The 24,549-nt window shown below is 45.1% G+C and overlaps 1 protein-coding gene across 2 annotated transcripts in view; it reads left to right on the forward strand.

Annotated features, from left to right (window-relative positions):
• Positions 1-24,549, forward strand: part of KIAA0753 (KIAA0753 ortholog) — a 214,566-nt gene that overhangs the window by 92,587 nt on the left and 97,430 nt on the right. For both annotated transcript variants that reach the window (XM_069226993.1, XM_069226992.1), the window contains exons 10-11: positions 6,346-6,462; positions 11,345-11,434. In XM_069226993.1, the coding sequence (XP_069083094.1) occupies positions 6,346-6,462; positions 11,345-11,434 (207 nt within the window). The remainder of the gene's footprint in view (positions 1-6,345; positions 6,463-11,344; positions 11,435-24,549) is intronic.

Below are 24,549 nucleotides of genomic sequence, written 5' to 3' on the forward strand. Positions count from 1 at the left end.
GGCCCGGTCGACGTCGACAGGTAGGAAAATACCTGTTTGTTCACCGTCGACGTCGTCGCTACCACCGTCCCACCGGCATAGATCGCCGTCGACGGCGACGCACCCGACGTCGAAGGGAACGGCGTCGAGGGAACATCAGAGCAGGGGCAGGTCTCCGTCGACGGCAGCCCGCCGATCGACGTCGAGCCACCGCCGGCATGCCCGGTCGCCGCCAAAGGCTGTGCGCCCCCCGACGTCAGGACACACGACGTCGAGATCTCCACGACGGCACGAGAAACATCCGCCGTCAACCTCCCATCGCTCCACGTCGAGGCACACGACGGCGAGCAGGTCGAGGTCCAAGGAACGCCGTTCGACGTCAAGGCACTCAACGTCGAGGCAATCAACGTCGAGGCAGGACCAACCGACTGGGCGTCCTTCGACGTCGAAACAGCCATCGACGTCGACGCAGGTTTTACCGGTCCAACAGGGAGCAGAACATCGCCCCTCGCCAGACAAGGCTCAGTCTCCAGTGGTCTCCATACCGAGCGACTCTTCTCGGTCAAGAGCATCTCCTGGGCATGTCTCGCCCATCAACCTATCTCCGAGATGGCTGGAGAGCCTCAACAGACCAGCGGCCTCCCCAGATTCGCAATATTCGCGAATGTATTCACCCACTGCCTCCCCGCCAAGAACGCCATCGCCGACAGCCGGGGCAGAACGGGCTCGTTCAGCTCCTCGACAGCCGACCGCGAGGCCTAGGCGCTCGGCTACAGCGTCCCGCAGCAGATCTCGCTCTCAACGGAGATGCAGGTCGCGCTCAAGAAGATCACCCTCTTGGTCTTCATCAGGTTCTTCTGTCGGGCGTTACTCACCTACTCTTACAGATTCACCACCTGCTAGAGTCTCTCCAGTGGATGACATAACCACTTTCAACGAGGTGTTGCTAAGAGGAGCGCAGAAACTCAAAATAGAGGTTCCAGAACCGTCTACCTCCTCATCAATCATCTTTGAGACGCTACAACAGAGATCAGCGTCGAAAAAGTTGCTGCCTCTAGTGCCTGGTTTGTTGCAGCCGACCATGGACACTTTTCTGGCCCCAGCCTCGCTTAAGTCTGCCCCGGCTCGGATTCTTAAAAAGTACAAGGCTCCAGAGCAAGACCCTTTATTCCTTAGGAAGGATCCGCCACCAGACTCCGTGATCATAGCTGCCGCCCGAAAGACCCACTCGGTGGCATCTTCATCCACGGTACCCCCGGATAAAGAGAGCAGGCATTTAGACTCTCTGGGAAGAAAGATGTGCGGGACAGCGGCTTCAGCAATGAAGGTCTCTAGTGCGTCTGCGCTCCTGGGCAGGTACGATCGTTCTCTGTGGGATTCCCTCAGTAGATTTACAGAAAAACTGCCCAGAGAAGACAGGCAAGATTTCCAAGAGATTCTACAGGAAGGATGCCTGGTATCTAACCAAGTTATCAGCGCAGCAGCGGATGGGGCGGATTTGGCGGCTCATGGGTACGCACATGGTATCTGTGCGAGGAGATCTTCCTGGCTGAGGCTCACTGGCTTGAAACAGGAGGCACAACAACGTATCCTGAATCTCCCATTTGCCGGGAATTCTCTATTCGGTGCCCATGCAGACGAAGAGATGGCCCGCATGAAGACCGAGGTGGATACCATGAAGGCGGTAGGCCTCGAAAGAAGGAAAGATTTCAGGCGGAGGTACAGACCGTACGATAGACGCCCTTTCCAACAGAGGGTTCAAACCCCTCATTGGTCGCAAAGGTCTCAGCAACGACAGGGACGCCCTCTGTTTCAGCGAAGAAACACAAGGGAGCGAGGGTCAAGTAGACCTCAACAGTCCACTCCAAAAGCACCCACTAAGCAATGAAGTCTCGCTTCCCTCGACACTGTACACCACTCCGGTGGGGGGAAGTATTATTGTTCATCTTCACGAGTGGCACTCTATCACAAGAGACAAATGGGTGCTCAATATTGTCGAACATGGCTATTCTCTCCTTTTCAAGCAGCCTCCACCACACTTGCCACCAACCAAACACAATCCGGCTCATCTCACCTTGCTACGCAAGGAGGCTCTCGCCCTCCTAAGAAAGAATGCCATAGAAAGGGTTCCACCTGCCCACAGAGGAAAGGGGGTCTACTCCCGTTACTTTCTAGTAGCAAAGAAGGATCAAGAGGGCGTTTTCAGGCCAATCCTGGATCTAAGACTGCTGAACAAATACATAAGAAAGCAGAAGTTCAGAATGCTAGCGCTTCACCAAATTTTCCCTCAACTGCATCAGGGAGACTGGATGTGCTCCATCGACCTGCAGGATGCGTATTTCCACATCCCAATAGCTCCAAAGCATCGAAAATTCCTGCGCTTTCGAGTAGCGTTACAGCATTACCAGTTCAGGGTTCTACCCTTTGGCCTGAAGTCTGCTCCAAGAGTTTTCTCGAAATGTATGGCAGTGGTGGCGGCGCATCTACGAAGACAAAGGATATACATATATCCATACCTAGACGACTGGCTACTAAAGGCTTCTTCTCCGGAGCAGGCGAGAAGCCATCGGGACATTGTACTAGGAGTTTGCGAAGCTCTAGGTCTTCAGGTCAATTACCAGAAGTCAACCTTGACTCCAACGCAGAGTCTTCACTACCTAGGAGCTATCATAAACACAGAACTACAAAAAGTGTATCCTTCGGAGGAACGACTGTCCTCAATAAACATGAAGTGCCAGGACCTGTTGAGAGCCAGCGCACCTACGGCACGTCAGGTGACATCACTACTGGGCTCCATGGCATCTTGCATCTTTATTGTCCCAAATGCCAGACTCCACATGAGACCCCTCCAAGAGGCATTGGAGGCCAATTGGAGCCAAAGAACAGGTCGCTGGGAAGACACAATGCGGCTACCGGAGGTAGCACTGCAGTCATTGAGATGATGGATGCACAGACCTCACCTGTCAGTGGGCGCTCCGTTTCACCAGGTACTTCCATCCGACACTCTGGTAACGGATGCGTCTCTTCAGGGATGGGGGGCTCATCTGGGTCCTTTTCAAGCGCAGGGTCTGTGGTCAGACAAGGAGAAGCAGTACCACATCAATCTGCTAGAACTCAGAGCGGTCCATCTGGCTCTCAAGTCTTTCACACCGCTAATTCAGGGGAAAACTCTATTGATACAGACGGACAATACAACCACGATGTATTACTTGAACAAACAAGGGGGAACGAGATCCCTACCCCTTTCACGAGAGTCCCAAGCGATATGGCATTGGCTCCTGGCCAGAGGAATGTCAATCACAGCAGTTCACCTGCCAGGTCAGCAGAACGTAGAAGCAGACTTTCTAAGCAGACACCTGGAGGACGTTCACGATTGGGTCCTGCACGACGAAGTCGCAGAATACATCTTCGCGCAATGGGGTCGGCCTCAACTGGACCTCTTCGCAGACGATGTAAACAGGAAATGCCCAGACTTCGCATCCAGGTTCTACCGTCCAGGATCTCGAGGGAATGCCCTGTTGATCGACTGGTCAGGGACATTTCTTTACGCTTTTCCTCCGATTCCCCTCATTCCGGCAGTGATCAGCAAACTTTACGGATCCAGGACCAGAATGATTCTTATAGCGCCACAATGGCCTCGACAATTCTGGTACACGGATCTCCTCAACCTGTCGGAAAAACCTCACAGGAGGCTGCCGTGCAGACCGGATCTTCTGAGCAGAATGGAGGGCAGGATTCTGCATCCCAACCTACCCTCTCTGAGCTTAACAGCATGGCTCCTGAATTCCTGCAGTATGGGCACCTAGGACTCTCGCAGGAGTGCATGAACATCTTGAAAGAGTCCAAACGGCCTTCCACGCGGCGTTCCTACGCTTTTAAGTGGAAGAGATTCTACATATGGTGCTGTCAGCAAGGCCATAATCCCATACGGGCGCAGGAGGACGTCATACTGTCCTATTTGCTTCACCTAGCGAAATCTGGTCTACAGGTATCATCTATTAAGGTACATTTGTCTGCTATTACTGCCTATCGCAAGTCACCTTCTCAGGAATCCTTCTTTACGAAACCTGTAGTCAAGGATTTCTTAGAAGGTTTGAAGAAAGTTTTTCCGCCAATTCGGAGGCCTTCTCCTCCGTGGGAACTGAACATAGTCCTAGCAAAACTTATGGGCCCTCCTTTCGAGCCTATCCATAAGGCCTCCTTACAACACCTTACGTGGAAAACGGCTTTTCTGGTGACCATTACTTCAGCGAGGAGGGTCAGTGAGATCCAGGCCTTGTCTGCAAAAGAACCGTACACGGTTTTTCATGACAATAGAGTAGTTCTACGAACTCACCCATCTTTCCTTCCGAAGGTGGTGTCAGAATTCCATATTAATCAGACCATAACTTTACCGACGTTCTTTCCCAATCCGGAAACTCCGGCTGAGAAAGCATTGCACTCATTAGACTTGAAAAGAGTGCTGAAATTTTATCTGGACAAGACAAAATCAATTAGACACTCTAACCGCTTGTTTGTGAACTATGGTCATTTAAGGACAGGAGAAGCAGCATCTAAGCGAACAATATCAAGATGGATAGTCTCTTGTATTGTTAATACTTACCAGCTAGCTAATAGACAATTGATAGCGCGGCCTAGAGCGCATTCCACAAGGGGAAAAGCGGCTACTGCTGCTCTCCTTAACAATGTTCCTATATCTGAGATTTGTAAGGCTGCTACATGGAAGTCTGTCCATACTTTTACAAGACATTATTGTTTAGACTCAGATGCAAGAGCGGATGCCCAAGTGGGGCAGGCCTCTCTAAGGAATTTATTTGCGTAAGACATGTCTATTCCTGCACTTCTATCGGACAGTCCGCTGGGTTTAGGGATGGGCTTGCTAATCTATTCAATGTTTATGACTATTGATGAGGATCCCCTGGAAGAGAAGGATAAGTTACTTACCTGTAAATCCTAGTTCTCTTCCAGGGGTATCCTCATCAAAGTCATAAACAACCCACCCTCCTCCCCGGACACACGTCTACTGGAAGTGCAGGACAGACAGTATTTTGATTCAATTATACAAATTGTCACCGTAAAAAGAACTGACCTAACTGTGAACCAACTGTCACCTTTCCTTCACCCCTGAGGCATGGTGGGATACTGGAGGTGCTCAGGGTCTTAAAGGCACAGTGCCAAAGTTTTTATGGTTCTCCTGTGTTAACCTACATGCAGCCTATTGGCTAAGAATGCTTCATTGTTTTTCAATGCAGTTTTCTCTATTTTTTCACTAGAGTTTGCTACTGCTTACTTCCCCAAGCCTAGTTTTAGGAGCTTGGCTACTTATTTATGCTCTATTGTAGTATTTAAAAAAAAAAAAAAAAAAAAACTTCATAGAAATAAAGCATTTTAGCCTGTTTTTAACATGATAGCCTGCATGACTGTTTGTTACACATGTATAATGTGTATATATTTTATATATGCTCCGGGGTCCCCGCACAAGGGCGGGAATATTCAATGTTTATGACTTTGATGAGGATACCCCTGGAAGAGAACTAGGATTTACAGGTAAGTAACTTATCCATCCTGGACATTTGTAGCCAGCATGCCTGGGCCTTTGTCCAGATGACTACCAGCTTGGTGCACTATGTGACACCAGTAGACTGCATCAATGTAGTGTTTTTTTAGTGTTTGTTCTAGCCTCTGCCAAATCGAAGTTTGGGATCTGATGCTGAAATGGCGGGGATTGGATAGGTGTACTAAGCCACCGAACAGGTGAACAACCACCTGTAATAATGTAACTTAATGACATTTTGGAAACAGTAGTGATTTCACTGATATTTCCCTGTTGCTTGCATTTAAAAGGTGTCTGTATGAAATCACCTGTGTGGTCTGGGTCCACTCACCTGATGATTCTAAAGAGCAGGAAGTAGGAGGTGTGTTTCCAGATTATCATTTTTCAGAATATTGGTTTCTACGTATTGTTTCCAAAAATGTTGCCCCTTTAGAGTTAATAACAGAAAATCTACACCTATTGGGACATTATTTTTGTGAGTGAAAGGACATATTTATGTCAGACGATATTCTGACAAATGTCCAATCAGGCACATGGTCAGAAGGGAAGGGGGTAAGTGTGACCAGAATCGTCATCTCAGAGTAGAGTTTTCATACTTCTCTGTAAAATAAGGAAAGCCAAAATGGTGGGAGAGATTAAAATTGAAACTGTGTACTAATAAATCTGCTCTTAATAAGAATTAGCGCTTCCTATTCTGCTGCATTCTGCCTTGGTCTAAATATCACCTACCCCATCATTGTAAGAATCATTTTTATTGTATTTCTTTGCTTTACTTTAACAAAAGACCTGCAATGGTTGTGCTTCTTTTTTAGAGTAAATAGTGGAAAAAAGATGATTTCCTTTAAAGATGCTTGTGGCAGTGATCAAGGTGTTCTACCAGTGAAAACAGAAGACAAGAAGTTAGCAGCTGCTGAAGAGGAGGCAATCAGGTTGGTTTTGGTCCTAAAGCATTCTCTGTGAATAATGGTACTCCGAACTGTTGATGTTCACATCAGCAACTACCTTGGGCCGGTTTTATGAAATGGGTTTTCTGATGGAGCTTACATTGCACTTAATGGCAGTGGTTGCTAGTGAGAAAAACAACAATGCTGTGTACCAGAAGGCATTACACGTCACCATTGTCATTTCAGCTTGTCAGACAAAAACTCTCTTTTGTATTGCAATATAAAGGTGACAGTCCGTTGATATTTCCTCTTTTCTTCTGACTCCTAATAAAAGTTTATTAATGATACATGAACACTCCTGCAGCCATAAGCATTTGAATGATTACTGACTACCCTTGTCAGCCAGTAACTATTCACAAAATCGAATTGTGAATGACAATTGTTGACATTTGAGACCGTTGAATACCACCTTGATGTCCTTTCATGACTTTTTTTTCTTTTTCCCCCCACTGCAAGCTTTGGGCTTCTAATGTAGCTAGATAAAAGGCGTCCTTTAGAGGCTAGAGAACTGGCATCTTTTTTTTAAGGAAGTGCACTCCACTGGTATTCCATCATACATTGTCAGTGGTAGTTGCAGGAGTTCTTTTGTCTGGCTCTTGGAAATAATATTCTGGAACTGAGCTTGGCCTTTTGTTTTCTTTATGTCTTTGGAAAATCTTTCCAAACCTCCTCAACAGTTTTCACTCAATGGCTTCTAAATCTTAGTCAGTTTTCTTACATTTCAGATAGGAAACATTTTTTTCACATAAAATAGCAACCCTTTTTGTGAAATACCCTTTGGAAGGTAAGCAACGCACAGACCTCCTGCCACACAGATACCCATCTCACTGACAAATCTTCTCACAGGAACAGAGAAAAGATCTGGCTCCTTTGGGTTTAAGAGGTTCTGTGGTCTACCAACAGTCATCTTCAAGGAAATCTGACGATTGAAGAGAAAGAGCTTCTTTCTACCATAGCACCATATATCATCTCTGAGAACTCCTCTGGGAGGAGATCAATAATTTGGAGCGCATCATGAAAAATGGAACCACTCTTGGGTAAGGTCTATGATGTTAAGAGGATGTTCAGCCATGACATGTCTGCCGCTGTGGCCTAGTACACCATAAAAAGGTATTTGATGTTAAGGGGTTCACTGATGTCAAGACGTCGCTAAACATCACCCACATAATTGAAGCAATCTATAGAGAGAGCAGCCTGGAAGGCTTCCACCACCCTCTATCTTGGATTATCCAAGGACTTATTCTCCATCAATGGAAGTAACACCAGTGGTGAAGATCTCAGACTTACTATTTACAAGACTGCAGCCTTCTGTACTACCATTTATGCCTTAGGGGACAGCACCTATAGTGGGAGCACCACCGGCAGTGTTACTTTGTCACGGATGCCTTTAGCGATCTCTCCTCCATAGGTACTATCATTATGTGCCTTATGTGTGTATATTGAGAATCATGCGTAGGAGGTCCAAGACTACAAGAATCAGATCACATTTCCCACTTAGGTCACTTTATATGCACCATTCAAGGCATCACTCTTGTCATTCCAAACATTTGAGAAAATTGCACCACAACAACCTTATTCTTCAAGAACAGCACTTGAGACGGAATCATCTTCTCTAAATCTTCAGTCAGAAAATGCATTCTTACACTGGTAGATTATTTTCTATCTAGTCTTTTCTCTGCAGATGATATTAATACCTTTTAGGAAGTTGTGGCGTTGGAGGCAAGTAAATTAGTTCTTTGCTTTGCACATCTAAGAATGCTTTGGTAATATTTGAAACCCTTCATCACCCCTCTTTGTCTGGCCCACACCTGCCTCTATTTGAAGCTACTAGAGCATGCATTGGAACTATTCCTGTACAATGTCTTCTCCCTCACAGCTCCCAAAAATACAGGGCTCTAGACTAACTTCATTTTTTAGACCCACAGCCAGACTTGGTGATTGTATGAACTGCAAAGAAGATCCATCTAACAACTCCATCAACAGTTCTTCATGATGAGGAGCACAAGCATCTATGTTCAGTCTAGTGAAGAGGGTATGTGTAGTTGAGCAGTTGTAAGGGAAGCAGCAATTGCCACTGCTGTAGTGGGCAGGCATGACACATCCCTTTAGGATTTTGTGCACTCTGGGGGCTAATGCTGATGAAGAAATACAGTGCAGGAAAAGTAAAACGGGGAGATTGAAGGTGGGTGCCTAGAGAAGAAAAAACATATATAAACAATGTTGCAGACCTTAGTATTAATATTAGTTTGAGCAGAGGGTTCTAAGCCCCTCATTGGCATCAGCCACAACAGCAGAGACAACCATATTAAAAGTGGCAAAATCCAATGACAGGAAGAGGCAACAAGCAATAATCTGCAGCTGTGGGGATCCTTTGCCTCCCATAAACAGAAGAAAATCAGTAACTTCTCTCTTCACCCTCTTTCACCTAACCTCAAAAAGAGTAGGTAAAGATCACAAAGATGGGCAAGTGCTGAATAATGTGCAGTGTGACTTTAATCTCAGGTTCAAGTCTCCTCTGGTTTTACATCCAGATGATTTGGCCAGTACCATTAGGACTAACTAAACAAGGACATCAATAGAAAGCTATTGAGACTTTGGGGGTTATTCCAACTTTGGAGGAAGTGGTAATCCGTCCCAAAAGTCACAGATATACCACCAGCCGTATTACGAGTCCATTATATCCTATGGAACTCGTAATACGGCTGGTGGTAAATCCGTCACATTTGGGACGGATTACCACCTCCTCCAAAGTTGGAATAACCCCCTTTGTCTGGTAGAACAAAGGCCCATTCTGCTAGGGTTAAAGATGAAACTACCTCTTAAATTAGCACCTTATTGTGGAACTCTTGAAAGCAGTCATGTAGAGAGCTGTTCACTCTTTCAATAGACCTTACTTCCTTGACTAACTTCAGAGCTGTTGCCCAGGATGGTGGAAAACCTTTGAGGAACTTTTTCGCATAGAGCCTGATTTTTTTAAATTTTTTTAATTTTCCATTATTTTCAGAGGATGGTCTGCTTCTCTGTTGGTTGCTTATGGCGATCATTGAAGATTCATGTTACTCCTACATGAAAACAGCCTCTGATATGAAACCAACTGTGTACATATTTATCAAAATTGTGAAAAATCCAAATGTCCAGTCAGAAAATCTAAATTTGCCTTGAAATACATGCAAATATGTTGTACAGCAATTGTGGAATTACCTTTACTGATACTACAGCTTGTATATATTTTTTTTTACTCTTTGCCAGGCGGTATTCTCAAAATCTAGGCATTACAATGCTCCAACCGTTTGTTTTGTTAGTAAACCCAGGTATAATACCTCAGTGCTATTTAGGGGTTACCATATGCATTGAGCGGTTACTGCTTGGTTAAATATCAAGCTTTAAAAAAGTGCATGAGAATGGATAAAAACCTGAAGGTCATTAACTGCTACAATTGATGTTGGTTGTTCTGGTGAAAGAAGGCCTTCCATCCATGAGTCGATTCCTTTGTGACATGGAACCTGTAGCTAGTATAGTTGTGCTAGGTTTTGAGACAGTCATGCGGGTTTGGCATCTGTCACTGCAGAAAAGATGTGTAAAGATCACTCACCTGTGCTGGGTGTTGTTTCAGCAAATATGAAAGCTCTAAACAAATGGAAACAAATATTCTTCTAGTATCCTGACATCTGGATCTACCTATACACGTTATGTGTTACTACATTTCTTTCAAAGCAAATAGAAAAAAATCTGTGCACTTTCCTGCAGAGTCATTCCCACCCATTTTATGAGGCTGTTGCTACATGGGTCTACAGTGGTACAAGCTATGATTAGATGTACCAAGAAATGTGCTTTTCATGGAGGCTGTAATCAAATGATATTTTTGATCCACCCCTCCAATTTCCCCCCATTCTGTTATGTTTTTGTTCCTAATATACTGTTCACAGCCGGGGGATGGGGGGGTAGGGGTGTGGGGGTGTGGGGGGGGGGGGGGATTAATTTGCTTTGGGATCTCAAAATAATGTGTGAGATAATCTCCATGTACAACAAGAGTAGCTTCAGGGGATGCTGGTTAATGTCAGGAAATTGGGGAGGTTGTGGGGGTCATATGAAGTGATAAAACTGCACAGATACAGCCATCAAATAATGCAGTTACTTATAAAGTACATATATTCTTTGTGAATATTTTTTTAATTTCCTTTTCAGCTGTACGTTTGTTCTGTTAATTCTGATGACTGAGTTAGAGCAGGATTGTTACACTGTATTGGGATACTTCATTACTTCTTAAGTGTTTCTGTAAGCATTAGCGTGTTTGCTCTGCAGCCTTTTTACAGGATGTAGAGGTTCTCATATTGACAACCTGACTTTAGACCACAAGTAATCTCTTCTTTACCACCACTAGCAAATGCTCTGATTGTAATGGGTCCAAACAAGTTTAATCTCCATTCAACTGGACTGATATCAGGCTGGTTCTGTGCCCCTAGTCTGACTGTTGGACAGTGACCCCCAGACCCATACCTATTGAAAACTGTGCTTCTATCTGTGTTGACATGGAATATAACACAGAATATAATGGGGCTTATTTGTTACATGTCACAAGTGTTTCCCGCAGTTTAAATTGTGTAGCCACAGTCTGCTGCACTGTGGCTTGTCATACCCCAGTACTAAGACTTTGCTAATTGATGAAGCCTCTCATCAGTCCTCTGTCATTGCAGTGCAGAGCAGCAACATCTTTAAAACCCTGCAGAGGAATTAGTGGAGGTAGATCACGGAGTTTGGATGAAGGATGAATGGAACAGAGATGTTTGCTTATTCCAGTGGTTTTAGTTTTACAAGCCTGTTTGTTAATAGCTTTGTAAATCTAAATGTGTGTATCGTTTCTTTCTAGGCTAGCTTGGCTAGATTCTGTAACTGCCAGAACTTTGAAAGAATTAAACTCAATGCGAAGACAAGAAATGGATCGAATGCAAAGCCTCAGGTACCCTGTTTTTAGCATGTAGATTTTAACATTTAGAAGTGTGAAAACTGCACTCAGCACTTTACAGTAGTTGTACAATGCAACACGTTTGCAAAATAGTACAGATGTCTTTAGGGTACAGTAGTCCTCCTATTCCATCAGGAGAGTGTATTTTTGCATGTTGTTTTTAACATTGACTATAGTTATGTTATACGAAGGAATACCAGAAATTGAGTAATCATATTGTCCATTATTTACAGTGCTTAGAAATGGTGAAAGTGCTGTATGACTGTGTTGTTATTTGTATGTGCATACACCACTGTGTAGTTATAGTTAGACCAGAGTTTAGCATAAGAAAAGTTTTTTTTTTTTTTTTTTTTTCTTAATAACTTTTGCAAAGTTCATCCACTTTGGCTCTTTTTTTGGAAAGTTTTACGCTGAGCCATCAAGCGGGGCCAGGAAACAAAAGGAGTTGGGGTCACAAAAGTGCAGTTTCCTATGTTAACTCTCATAGGAAACCTTTATTTCTGATATAGCAAAAAAAATGGCTTACCAAGAAATGAACATGTAAAGAAGGGCTGTGGGTAACGGTATGTAGATGATTGGTCCTGTGGTATGGTACTCTAGCAGTACCAAAATTCAATAAATGCTAAGACCTGATTGGTCGAGGGACTTTTTCCCCCATATGTCATTTCAGTATCGTTCCCACAGTACTGAAACAATCTGATTTGCTGGCCTCCGCATCAGCAATACTCGGTAACAAAGGTTAAAGTGGCGCTGTAGTTAGGTGTTAAAAGTAACATTTCAAAACAGAACAAAACACTGAAATTCACCAGTTACAGTTTAGTGAACCAAGAAGAACGTGTGCCCCCATCATGCACTGCATGGAACCTCACATATTACATCACTCATGACATGTTAAATGACATCTTCTAGTAGAGACTTCTACCCACAGATTCCTCACCTTTTGAATATTCACCAGGTGTCAGACTGAATCTGGAAATCTTTAACAGTACCCATACATGCCAGCAAGGGGTGCTGTGGCTCTGTTTTGACGTCATTCTATGCCGGATGTGACTTGCACAGGGCTATCGGTGCAAGTGACCCATATTTGGTTTGCCTGTGGTGCCGGGGGTCAGACAACGATTCCAAAGCCTTATTGATTGTGCCTTGATGCATTCCAAGGCCATGACCTGGAAGCAAACCTCTTTATTGCAAAGCACCGCAAGACCCCACTCCGGGGTCAGTTGCGGTCTAAAGTAGGTACCATTCCCGCTCTGTGGTCAATCCCACAACAGTCGTCTTCATGATCTAAGTCGTTGGCAAGCGGACTTGGCCCCGTCCTGCCACTCTAGATCTTCTTAGAAGGCATGAGCCCTTTTCCCATGACATCGAGAATAACTGGAGCCGTCAAGGACTTCAGCAAAGCTATGCTGCAGCTTTTTGGCATATTACTGGTTCTCAGACATGTCTGGGGCTCCAAGGAACCAATAGGTCTCCCAAATGTGCTTCTGCCTGCAGGTCTACCCTTGGTGCCACTTGATCCCTCTGGATTCGACTTAGGTACCAGTTCCTTTCCCTGCACATTCACCAATGCTGGTGCTGCCAACTCCGGATGACGATCGCCAGCCCATAGTGCTGTCTGATGCCGAGACGGCACGTCACGACCAATGCCACATCCTTCTTTATCTGAGCTGCAACCACTTGACCACCATTGCGACTCCATCCTTCTGAAAAAGCTCATGTCCTTCACAAGTTAGTCGGCACAGACTCTGATAATGGGGGCTAGGATGTTGGAGACGATATTGCCCTGCCTTGTCTAGAGGACAACTAGTAAGAAGACCTCCAAGATGCCAGTGGTCTAGATAGCTTCCAGACTCTGGACTAGTATATACCCTCCACCCACCAATCATGCCACTGAAGACAGCACCTCCTTTACTATGTTTATGCACAGGACGGCAAACATTCTTGATATTCAGCTTACCACTCAAAGTTAAAACCAATGTTCTGACAGAGCGATTGCTGCTTCGCCAGTTGTGTTCTCAGCACCTGGTCCAAACTCTGCTTCACCTATGCATCATCAGATTGCAGACTCCATTGCCCTGCTCTGGGAGGTGAGCAGGGTGCTCACCCAGCACCCTGCTTTTGAGAGCCTTGTGGTGCAGGCTTCAGCCAGTATAGTAAACCCAAACATGTTTCGCACTACTCCTCCAAGAGATGGAAACAAAGAGACTTTAGTAAGCAGTTTTTTCCTTCTACAGGTTTGGCCCTTCATTCAGTGAATGAAGGCGCTACTCTCACACCCTGTGGGACTCCGTAGTCCAAGTACTGTCCATAGTCCGGAAAGAAGCTTGGGTGATACATTCCCAGGCCATGCAAGATGGTTGTGATGCAACCAAGTTCACCATCTGCTGTGGACTGGACTGGATACCTCTAACTCCCTTGGCAAGGCTAATGGTATCATGTGGCCATGTGAAGGCATGCGTGGATGAAGTCCACAGGCTTTTATAGGAGATGTTAAAGCCAAACTTGCCATTTGATAGCTCCCAGCTTTTAGGGAATGAAGTTCACTCTGCCCTGGAGTGCATCAAAGATAGCATGGCCGCAGCATGCTCCCATTATGCTTCTCCACACTAGCCACACCAGCTTTTGCCCCCTTCATAGCTTTGGTAGAGACCTCCAATATCACAATGCCCCAGCAGGTGTAGCAATCACCCCAGTCATTTTGTTGACGCACTTCCCACAGGAGAGGACATTCCTGTCTGAGGCAGGATCTAACACTTTGTGCTTTGGTGGCAGGTGATAACTTCGGACACTTGGGTCCTGCAAATTGTTCAATAGGGTTACAGTTTACTATTCGACAAGACTCTGCCGCACCTTCCACCATCCCCAGACCGACTGGTGGAGAACTGTTTATTGCTCTTGCACCAAGAAATGCAGACTCTTTTGGTCAAAGCAGCCATTCAGATGGAGCTAGAGTCAGAAGTTGGCAGTGGTTGCTATTCCCTTTACTATATGGGGCCAAAAAAGAACAGATTCTTTCATCCTATTTTAGACCTTCACCGTCTCACTGCCTTGCTACGAAAGGACTAATTCAAGATGTTCGTCCTGGCCCAGGTTTTGTCTGCCTTCGACCCAGGAGATTGGATGGACCTGCAGGATGCTTATTTTCATATGCCCGTCCTGTAGGCTCACAAGCGTTAACTACAATTCACGCTAAGCCACAAACTTTTTCAGTTTGCTGTGCTTTCTTTTGTGCTTACCAGCGCCCCACGAGTGTTCATGAAAGTGATGGTGGTGGTATAAGCACATCTTTGGAGATCAGGGGTTCCAGACTTCCCCTACCTTGAAGCCCGGTTGTTGAATGCAGGCCACCTTCAGAACAAACCTCATGACATCCATGGGGTTCAGTATCAATGCGCCAAAGTCACACCCATCTCCTTTGCAGATTCTCCCTTCATCTGAGCCATTCTGGACATGGTGCAGTTTCACACCTGTCCACTGCACGCGGGGTATGATCCCAAAGTTTCAATCTCTGTTTTGGATCTCAGTGAAGATGACTCTGAGGCTGCTTGGACTACAGGCCTCCTGCATCCTGCTGGTCAAACACACCAGATGTCATTTGTGGGATCTTCAATGGGATCTGAAGTCCCTGGTGGACGCAGCACTAGGGGGATTTTTCAGATCTGATCCAAATTTCGGAGGAGACTGCAAAAGATCTGTAGTGGTGCTGTGAGAACGTGATTGGGTCTGCGCAGATCCCTCTCCTTGCCCTACCAGAAACTAACACAGGTGACTGTAGATCGCTTCTGGATAGGGAATGCTACCTTGGAGCAGTGGAGAGATGGAGATCAGAGGAGTCTAGTTTCCGGTGGAGGCCAGGCTCCATATCAGCCTTCTGGAGCTGCTAGCCATCCTCTTGGCATTAAAAGCCTTCATGCCCTCCATCAAAGGGAAAATGGTGCAGGTGCTCACAGGCAACACCAATTCATGTGGGTTCCCTGAACTCCAGAGTGATCAAACTAAGCTGTTGACGCCTTGTGGATCACGATTGGCAGATATATGGTCCATTTCGTAAATGGCGAGAACCCTGGCTCTATCATTTCACCTCTGCCAAAAATGTGCAATGCTAGCTCTTTTGAAATTTGGAGTTTACAAAGTTTCTGTTTTTCAGAGAACCATACCACATAGCATGGAGCTCTGGACTCCACTGCACTTTCCCTCCTATACCTACCCCTCTCCGAGTTCTGAAGAATATCAGGACCGACTGGGCCAAGGTCATCTCAGTGGCCTCGGATCAGGCATGGAGAGTATGGTATCCCAAACTTCAGGGCATGAGCATTTGTCTTCAGGCCGCCTCTTCGGGATCATCTCCTGTCACGGCATCTTGCACTGGATCTTACTCTGCAATAGGATCTGCTTTACACTCAGCTGAAAGCAGCCTCCTCAAGTTTGTGGACTCATTCTGCCAGTCAGCATTAAATAACAATTGGGTGACCTTGTGTTCCTCAGAATCCTGGCATCATATACTGTACAGGTAAAAATTGGTTATGTCGGAAAGGTAGAACATTCATTACTTAGTTATCAGATTTATTGTGTGCAAAGTTGCTTACTTGATTATAGAGAAAACAAAGAGGGAAACATGGTCGTTCAGGTAACTCAATTGTTGGGAATGGTGTATACTTCTTTAATAAAATATATAATTTCAAAAAATCAGATACTGAGGTGCTCCTTTGATGATAAGTGAAGAAAAGTGCTTGTGCAGTGCATCAAGGAAATAAACGATCACACATCTATGCAAAAACAATTCAAATCTTCAGTGAGCCTGTTCAACAAATTCAAGCCTGTCAACTGTCATCGATGGACTAAGTTCATTATTCCTTAATTAGCCCAGACTCTGGGATTGATTAGTACAGGCTGAGTGTAACACTGTTGAAGTTTCAACCCTCTTACGAAGCTTGTGCTTATCACATCTTGACGGGTCTTTATCTGGACTGAACATAGAGCAATATCATTCTACCAGAACCAACACTGCTACCACGAGAAACATCAGTGCCATTAGTCAATTTCCCACCTTTACCCCATATTCCTTTAGCATAATTCCTTTTTTGCAGGCAAATTACTAAATCCAATAAATCCCTTGGCATACCCAGCCTATTTAGGACTGACCAAAGCTTAGCTGTGGGAATCAGGTCAAAGGCAGATTTAAGATATACAAACACTACGCATATATGGCCTTTATTAATTTGGACCCATTTCCTGATGACTAATAAGGAACGAAACACCTGATCAATTGTGGTTGTATAAGCTCTAAAACCTCACTGCAAATAGGATAAGATCTGCTTCTCCATCATCCACTCTTATATCTTCATTAGAACCTGCTTGCTAAAATGTTTTTGGGCTGAGTAAATTAGACTAATGGGCCTGTAATTAGCCCGACCCCTTTTGTCTCTTTCTTGAATATGGGGATGATTTCAGTCTCTCTCCATGACTCTGGAATTTCTGCTCCCCTGGCAATGGCATTTGCCAGCCTGTTTAGGATGAAGCCCCAGATTAGGATTTCAGAACTATACAAGTCACCTGGGATTCTATCCAAGCCTGGAGCTTTCCCCTTTTGTATGCCAGAAAGTGGTTGTGGGGTCTTCTTCATTGTAAATGTAACCAGGTGTACACTCTCCTTATTCTGGCTTAGTGTTGCCTCACTGTCCCTTTTATTGTATACTGGGCCTTTAGTTTGAGAAAAATAACATTTAGTGAAGTGTGATACCCATGTATCTGGCATTATATGAAAGTCCTCTTCAGATACCATACAAGATGCACTGTTTGCAAGCAAGTGGCAAAATGATTGATTATTTTTCAATGAGGCAGCCCTTGCCAGACCTTGCCACTGCACCTCCTCCCACTGCCGCCTAGCAGACAACTGAATGTTCTTATAAATTCTTCTGGCTTCTATTATTGCAGATCGACCACCTCCTTTTACAGCCTGCACTAAGTTTGTTTTAGCTCATTTGCAATCTTTTTTATACCACTGTGCTGCCTTGCGGCTTGCAGTAGTAACGTTAATGGGAAACTGATAGAAATAATCCTTCATTGTACTGAACAAATCAATTAGTATTCCCATAACCACTGGGGCATCCAACCCAGGATTCTCAAGTAATAGGATTGCTTTCTCAACTACAGTGTATAATCGTGCTGAGGCATCCTTGCTCATTATAAATTGGGGCCACGTTACTCTCCTGCCATTGTTTGATGAAATAATTGAAACATCCTTGTCGCATATGTCCAAATCACTACATAAGAGTGGTATTTTTTCAGTTCTAGAACTAAAGCATTGTGATCGCTATCATTCCTCTCCTCAACCACCAGGTCATGCAAATTAAACCATAAATCCATGTCAGTAAGAATATAATCAATTCTACTTCTGGAATTAGCCCTCCAAAACATATGGTTTGCCCCTTTTCTGATTGACCACGCCCAATACACGCTCTTAATCCATTTCCTAGGCCAATCGAAGCTAACTGGAGTGCTACCTTGGAGCTTCTTTTCAATACTGGCGTCAGCAAACTGGAGATACCCCTCTCTTCATTTTCATCCAACATTACCTCTTGTATAAACTCAATGGGTATGTAGTTCGTATTCATATGCCTGCTGAAATCAATAAGCTATTCGATTTTGTTATTTACCAAGAATTCAGATAAGGCTGTAAAAATCTCAGATCTCTGACTCATGATTGTGTTAGCGGGTCGATTACAGTTGTTAATCAATCTTATCAGAGGGTTCCTTTTTTTTTTTTGTAATGACTATGCCCGTAATGTCACTAAGAGGAAAATGTAGTCTTTTAAGCTTACATGCTACTGTGTTCTTTACCCATATTATTATGCCGTCCAAGGGCTGCCCTTTATTTGACAGTCTTGCTTCAACACTGAAGTTTTTGTATCCTGATTTATAGATAAATGTTGTGGACCAGGCCTCTTGGAACATGCTTATTTGAAATTTCTCTATGAATACACCCCGGTCTGTATCTGAGATTTTAGTCTTAAATCCTGGTAGATTCTATGAAATTATTCTAAGCAGTGAACTCCCATCCTTGCACTCCATAACTTTTGCTTGGGCTGGCGGGGGTGCTTTACTTTCCCTCTCACTGTTGAGTCTCTCATTAACCTATTGGAAACATCAATATTCCCTACCTGTTTCTTAGGGGAGATAAATAATCTATCAGACTTCTGGGGGACAGACAGACTAGGATCCCTTCCACTACAGATTGGTGTAGTTAACGAACCGCTGTTAAAAGCAGCACTTTCTATCAAGAGTCAGTCAACCTAAGGGCACCTCCATCCCCAGTAGCTGTATGGGGTGATGAAAATCGATGGAGCAGGCCCTGCTAGACAGAGGTTTACTGTTATTGCTGTTCAAATCCTCAAAAGGAGGTTTATATTTAAACTAAATTTGAGTTCCCTAGGTGGGCAAGTGCATACGTCTAGATTTACAAGACCAACTGCATACTCCTCTTTGCTTACTTCAATAGCTATATCATCAAACTGTGATATTTGTACTGAACAGCGCTTCATCTCAACGAGGTCAGCCCTTATCACTGAATAGCAGTGTCTAGAACTCCTCACCCCGTGAATCACCTTATTCTTAAGGGACTCACTATTGACTTGCAAACCTGTGGGCAACTTAGGGACATTGATCATATACAATATTTTTGTTGTGCTCGTATTCGGAACACTTTTTGATGACAACATTCTGGACCTATTGCTTTGTCGGTGCCCCTGCTTACAGCCCCACTTTGGGAGATAGGGCACTGCTAGAAACTCCTAACCGTACTAACAACAGGATTTTATAACTCTTGTTGGTGTAGACATGGAATTTCTATAGTGACTGGTATGCACTCATTGATTACCATTAGCTCCCCTCAGTGTGTCCCATTTTACATAACTTCCTCCTACTCTATCGAACATAATGGTATGTGCCTTCTCCTTTTGTAATCTATCTTGCCAACTCGAACCCCTTGAGGGGCCGGCTAGTGTTTAACTCAACATACTCTCAGTTGGATTAGGCTCCATCTGGGTAATATTTTAGTTATTATTAGAAACTGCTATTATGAGCATTCCCAGTTCCTCCACTTTCTCTTGTTGCTGGGAAACTTGTGAGCGCAAACTGAGAATTCCCCTGCGTAGTTGTTGAATAAGGGCTCTTAATTCAACTGATGCATCACCCTCTCTCAGTACACAAATATCCATAGCCCCCTGTGACCTCCCTTCCTTAGTCCCATGTTTTTATTTTTATTTTATATATATCTATTTTATTATTTCCAACACATATCGTCAGTCACAAATTCAAGTACCAAAAACTGGGTCAATGCATACCATATTCCATAGGCCAACAGAGCATCTGTTTGCTGATTCATGGTACAGATTTATCAAAGGACAACAAGCGATATAATCAAGAGATAGCTGCATGGTACATTGCGATTTCATGTGTTACCCCTGAATGCTTTGGATGCGTCTAATCTGTTACACCTCTCACCCATAGGCTTAGTTTTCACAACACATTACAAGCTTGAAGTCCCGTATATCTGGTCCAATTCTCTACTGATTAAAAACAGTGATTTGAACAATTAGGTAAAATCAGTTTTGTTGGCATTCTCGCGTGCTCATTACCAAAACATTTCTGTAAACAGAAGTCCCTATCAGCCTCCCATTGCCCCCCGTGCCACAGGAAAACTCCAAAGCTTAATACCTTACGATATGACTCCCATAACTCCTTCAGTCACGGCGGGCGCTCATCATTTTTAATTTCCAGCTGAGTAACAAGTTTCTCCCAAGTGTCATAACCTGTGTGCATCTGTCCCTTATCACGCAAGGCTCGTAATACTTGCGACTCCGTCCGTGCTCATTGCAATGTCATAGCACGCCACTTGTGCACCACCTGCACCCTGGGCGCCTGCCAGTTCATAGCAATCAATCGCTTGTAAATAATAAATGCGACGTCGGCGAACCTGTGGATATATGTATGCTGCTTGACTCTGGTTCGTATCCCCAATAGACAAGATTTTGGTTCCAATAGGAACGCATGTTCCGTAATGTCAGTGATATCTGTCACTATATCATGCCAAACATTCTGCAGGGGCCCACAATCCCACACCATATGGTAAAAGTGTGCTGCTTGAGACCCACATCGGGGTCATGCCGGATCAGATGTAGATACATGCGTTGGATACCGGATTGGGACAGGTATGTCTGGTGCACAAAGTTAAACTGGGTATAACGGAACCTAGGATTTCGTGATACTCGCTGTACGTTTTGAAGGGCCACCGACCATGCCTTAGGGTCAGAGACATCGGAAGATCTGCATTCCATCCCTGCCTCGCTACCTCCAGTCTATTGTCATCCACTTCAGTTAGGACTTTATACAAATTTGTAATCTCTTTTGACAGGCCACTATCTGAGAGCAAAAAGTGTAGTGTGGCAGAGGTTACAGCTCCTGGTCTCCCCCCGCCCATGCTTTTTTAATCAAATGACATATGGTGTAGTACAACATAAAGTGTCCCTATCCCACTGAAGCAAAGTCCCTAATAGCATCAAATGACATCAAAACACCATCGTCAAAACAATCCCCCACTGTCTCTATCCATGCCTCCACCCATGTTTTTAAGGGAGTGAGCTTTGAGCAATTGTGCACCTTCCAGTATCTGGCGCAGAGGAATGAGGGGTGAGTATGGGGAACCAGATCCACCTCTCTGTACGCATCTCCAACAGGCATATGCTGCTATCAGTAAATAATTACCGGTGTTATGTATCACTGTGCGATCCGTTAGCCACGTGTAAATAGGAACACTGTGCTGCTGTGTATGTACCCACACTGCCTCCGACGACTCAGGCCTATGTATCCAGTATAATGGCCATTGTAGCTGTGCTGCAGCATAGTAATGTTCGAAGTTCGGTGCGCCCAGCCCTCCCTTGCGCAGCGGCCGCTGCAGAGTGGCAAGGGCCACCCGGGGTCTGTTGTTCCCCTATATAAGTCCCAACAATAATCTGTTCAGCTCGCGGAAAAACTCCTGGGTACAACTATGGGCAATGCAGCAAAATAATAAAGGAGCCGCAGGAGCACCAGCATGTTTGCCACTGCCACCCTGCCCAGGGGAGAAAGAGCAAGCGACCAAAACCGAAGCGAGCCCTTCATAGAACAAAGCACATGTCCCAAATTACCATCCCTCAGGTCCTCAGTTTTGTGGTATATTTGTACTCCCAAGTATTTAAATGTGTCCAAACACCACTTCAGCCTTCCCGAAGGAAGTGTCTCCCTCATCATTGCAGTCAGGACAGCTAAAGGAAACAGACAAGATTTAGACCAGTTGACCCTCAACCCCAAGATCTCTCCATACGCATCCAACAAGGACATCACTGCAGGCAGTATGGTCCAACCGTTCTCCAAGTAAATTAATGCATCATCGGCATATAATGATATAATAATATGGTACATTCCCATCCGACATATCCCCCATTGCTCGGCTAGTGCACACGTCCGAACCGCAAGCGGTTTCATTGCAATGGCAAACAGTAGAGGTGATAGGGGGCATCCCTGTCTGGTCCCACTACCAATAGGAAAACTGTCTTATATTACTCCTCCCGTTTTACCCTAGCCGTGGGCTCCGCGTACAAGGTCTGCACCCATCGCACAAAACCCTGACCAAATCCCATGCGGTGCAGAGTGGTAAACAAAAAATCCCAGCCTCATGTGTCAAATGCCTTATCTATATCCAATGACATTGCCACATTACCATATGCCTCTGTTGGAGTATCGCCAATAATGCTTAATAGTGTACGGATATTCAAGAACGTGTTCCGCCGTGGCATAAAACCATTTTGATCGTCAAGAATCAAAGTGTGTATTACAGGGGCGGGTCTTTTTGCTAACACCATGCCTAAAATTTTGCAATCTAGATTAAGAAGAGATAACGTCCTATAGGACTTCACATCTGTGGGATCACGGCCAGGTTTGGGGAGCACTACAATTAGCGCCTCTCTCTCCGAGATAGTGGGAGCATCCTGCGGGTCCACGCTTCTTCAAACACTGACAACAAGTGCTGCGACAAATTCTGCGCATAGGTGGCATAGTACTCGGCAGGCCATCCACACCTGGGGTTTTATTGCAGGCTATTTGTGCTATGGCTACAACAATTTCCTCTAATTGGAGGGGTTCATCCAGTGCTGCCATATTCATTGCTGATAACTTTGGGAAAGGTGTTCCGCAAAGGAAGGCCTCCAATTGCTGAATGCTGCAGATCGCCTGCCCACGATACAGCCCCATATAGTATTCCTTGAAAGCATTATTAATTGCTTCCTGCGAGGTGACCAGAGTTCCGTCAACCAGACATATAGCCCCGATTGGGGTGTGTTGCTGGCCCTCTCGCAGCAGCCATGCCAACAGTCTCCCCGAACGGTCACCCTCCACCTGTAATCACATGCAATGGTAATTGTAATCGTGACAACGAAGGTGTTGGTCTGCCTCCTCGTACAACTCACGCTTAGCACGAAGGGATTCAAACAACACCCTATTCTGTGCAAATGCTATTTACAAAGCCCGCATATCTTTTTCCAGGGTGACAACCTCAACATGCAGCGACCGACGCGCCCCCCAGGAGGCCGAGAGACAATGTCCTCTCACCACAACTTTATGTGCATCTCACTCTATAGCCCTCGAATCAGTGGATCCATTATTTAATTCCCAATATTGCTTCAGTGCTTCCCTTTGTAGACGCCAGGTGGGTATTGTGGAACGTTTTCTATCCCACTTTACAGTCAGCAGCAATGGGGCGTGATCAGACACCGCCCTAGCCAGGTACTCCGAATCCTTAATCAAGGAGCACACGGTTGGAGTTCCCCACAATAAGTCTATTCTAGTGTGCAGTTTGTGTATTGAGGAGTAGAAGGAATACTCCCTGTGTGTCGGGTGACCCATGCGCCACATGTCATACACCCCGATGTCACCGGCCCAAGCTGTTAACAAATTAGAATTGCGTCTACTTGTTGCACCCTGCAATGGCAATGCTGAACGATCCATCAGTACATCTGGCACACAATTAAAGTCCCCACCCCAAATGGCACCCCTGCTGTCAGGGGCAGTCAGCAGCACAGGGATCAAGACTTGGAATTCACTTAACGCACTGTTTGGGGCATAGATACCCACTTTAGTTAATGGTCTACCATCGAACTGTCCTTCTAACACTGTATCTGCCCCCCTCATCTATCCTGTGTGTATGCTGAATGTATGGTATGCCAGGCGCTATCCACACTAGTACTCCCCTCACGTATGCCGAGAAAGATACCAAATATCTGTCCACACCAGCGTTTCCTCAGAGCCTGCAAATCGCCCCTCATCAAGTGTGTTTCCTGTTGTATGGCAAAATGCAACCTCTGTCGTTTGAGGTAAGTGTATATACAATGACTCTTACCCAGTGCAGCCATCCCGTGTGAACCTGTAACACGGTAAGCAATACATTAGTGCGTGTGTTGTCCTGTGACCAATCCCCAATGAGGATATGCAACTGCAACCTTGGAGAAAGTATCTGCCTGGCAATTGTGAGAGCATGCATTGTGACCCAGTTAAACAGGTTGAACAGAACCCACCACCCCAACAACACCCGCAGCCCTAAAAAATGGTGACTCGCTTGCACATCCTAGTCACCTCCAATAATAAAAAATAAAACATACATTGATTGCAAAAAAACCTTGTCCATTTGGATACCATCTGGGGGAGCATGGTAACTGTCTATGGAAGCCCGTTTTAGGGCCCCTATTGCAGGATAAAAGATATTCATAGTGACGCCTCCATCAGCCGCAGCCACATTACCAGGAGTACTCTTTTACTCTGTGGAACAAAAAGAAACCTCCACCAGTACATATAGCCAAAACTATCACGGTGTCATGGACTCCATCCATAAGCCAACTGAGTGGCATTCCTGTCCTCAAGTCTCTTGTCCACATGACCCAGAGTACATATCATGGCACCGCAAAGGCAATCAAAATCCCATAGTAAATCACCACAGGGTCAAGAAGTGACTGTTCAGGTATTATAGCTCATCTTCTGTCCTGGGTGTAATCGCCGGTCTTTTCATCACATCCGTGATGGTC

This window comes from Pleurodeles waltl, chromosome 3_2 (genome assembly GCF_031143425.1).
Source record: "Pleurodeles waltl isolate 20211129_DDA chromosome 3_2, aPleWal1.hap1.20221129, whole genome shotgun sequence".
NCBI lineage: Eukaryota > Metazoa > Chordata > Amphibia > Caudata > Salamandridae > Pleurodeles > Pleurodeles waltl.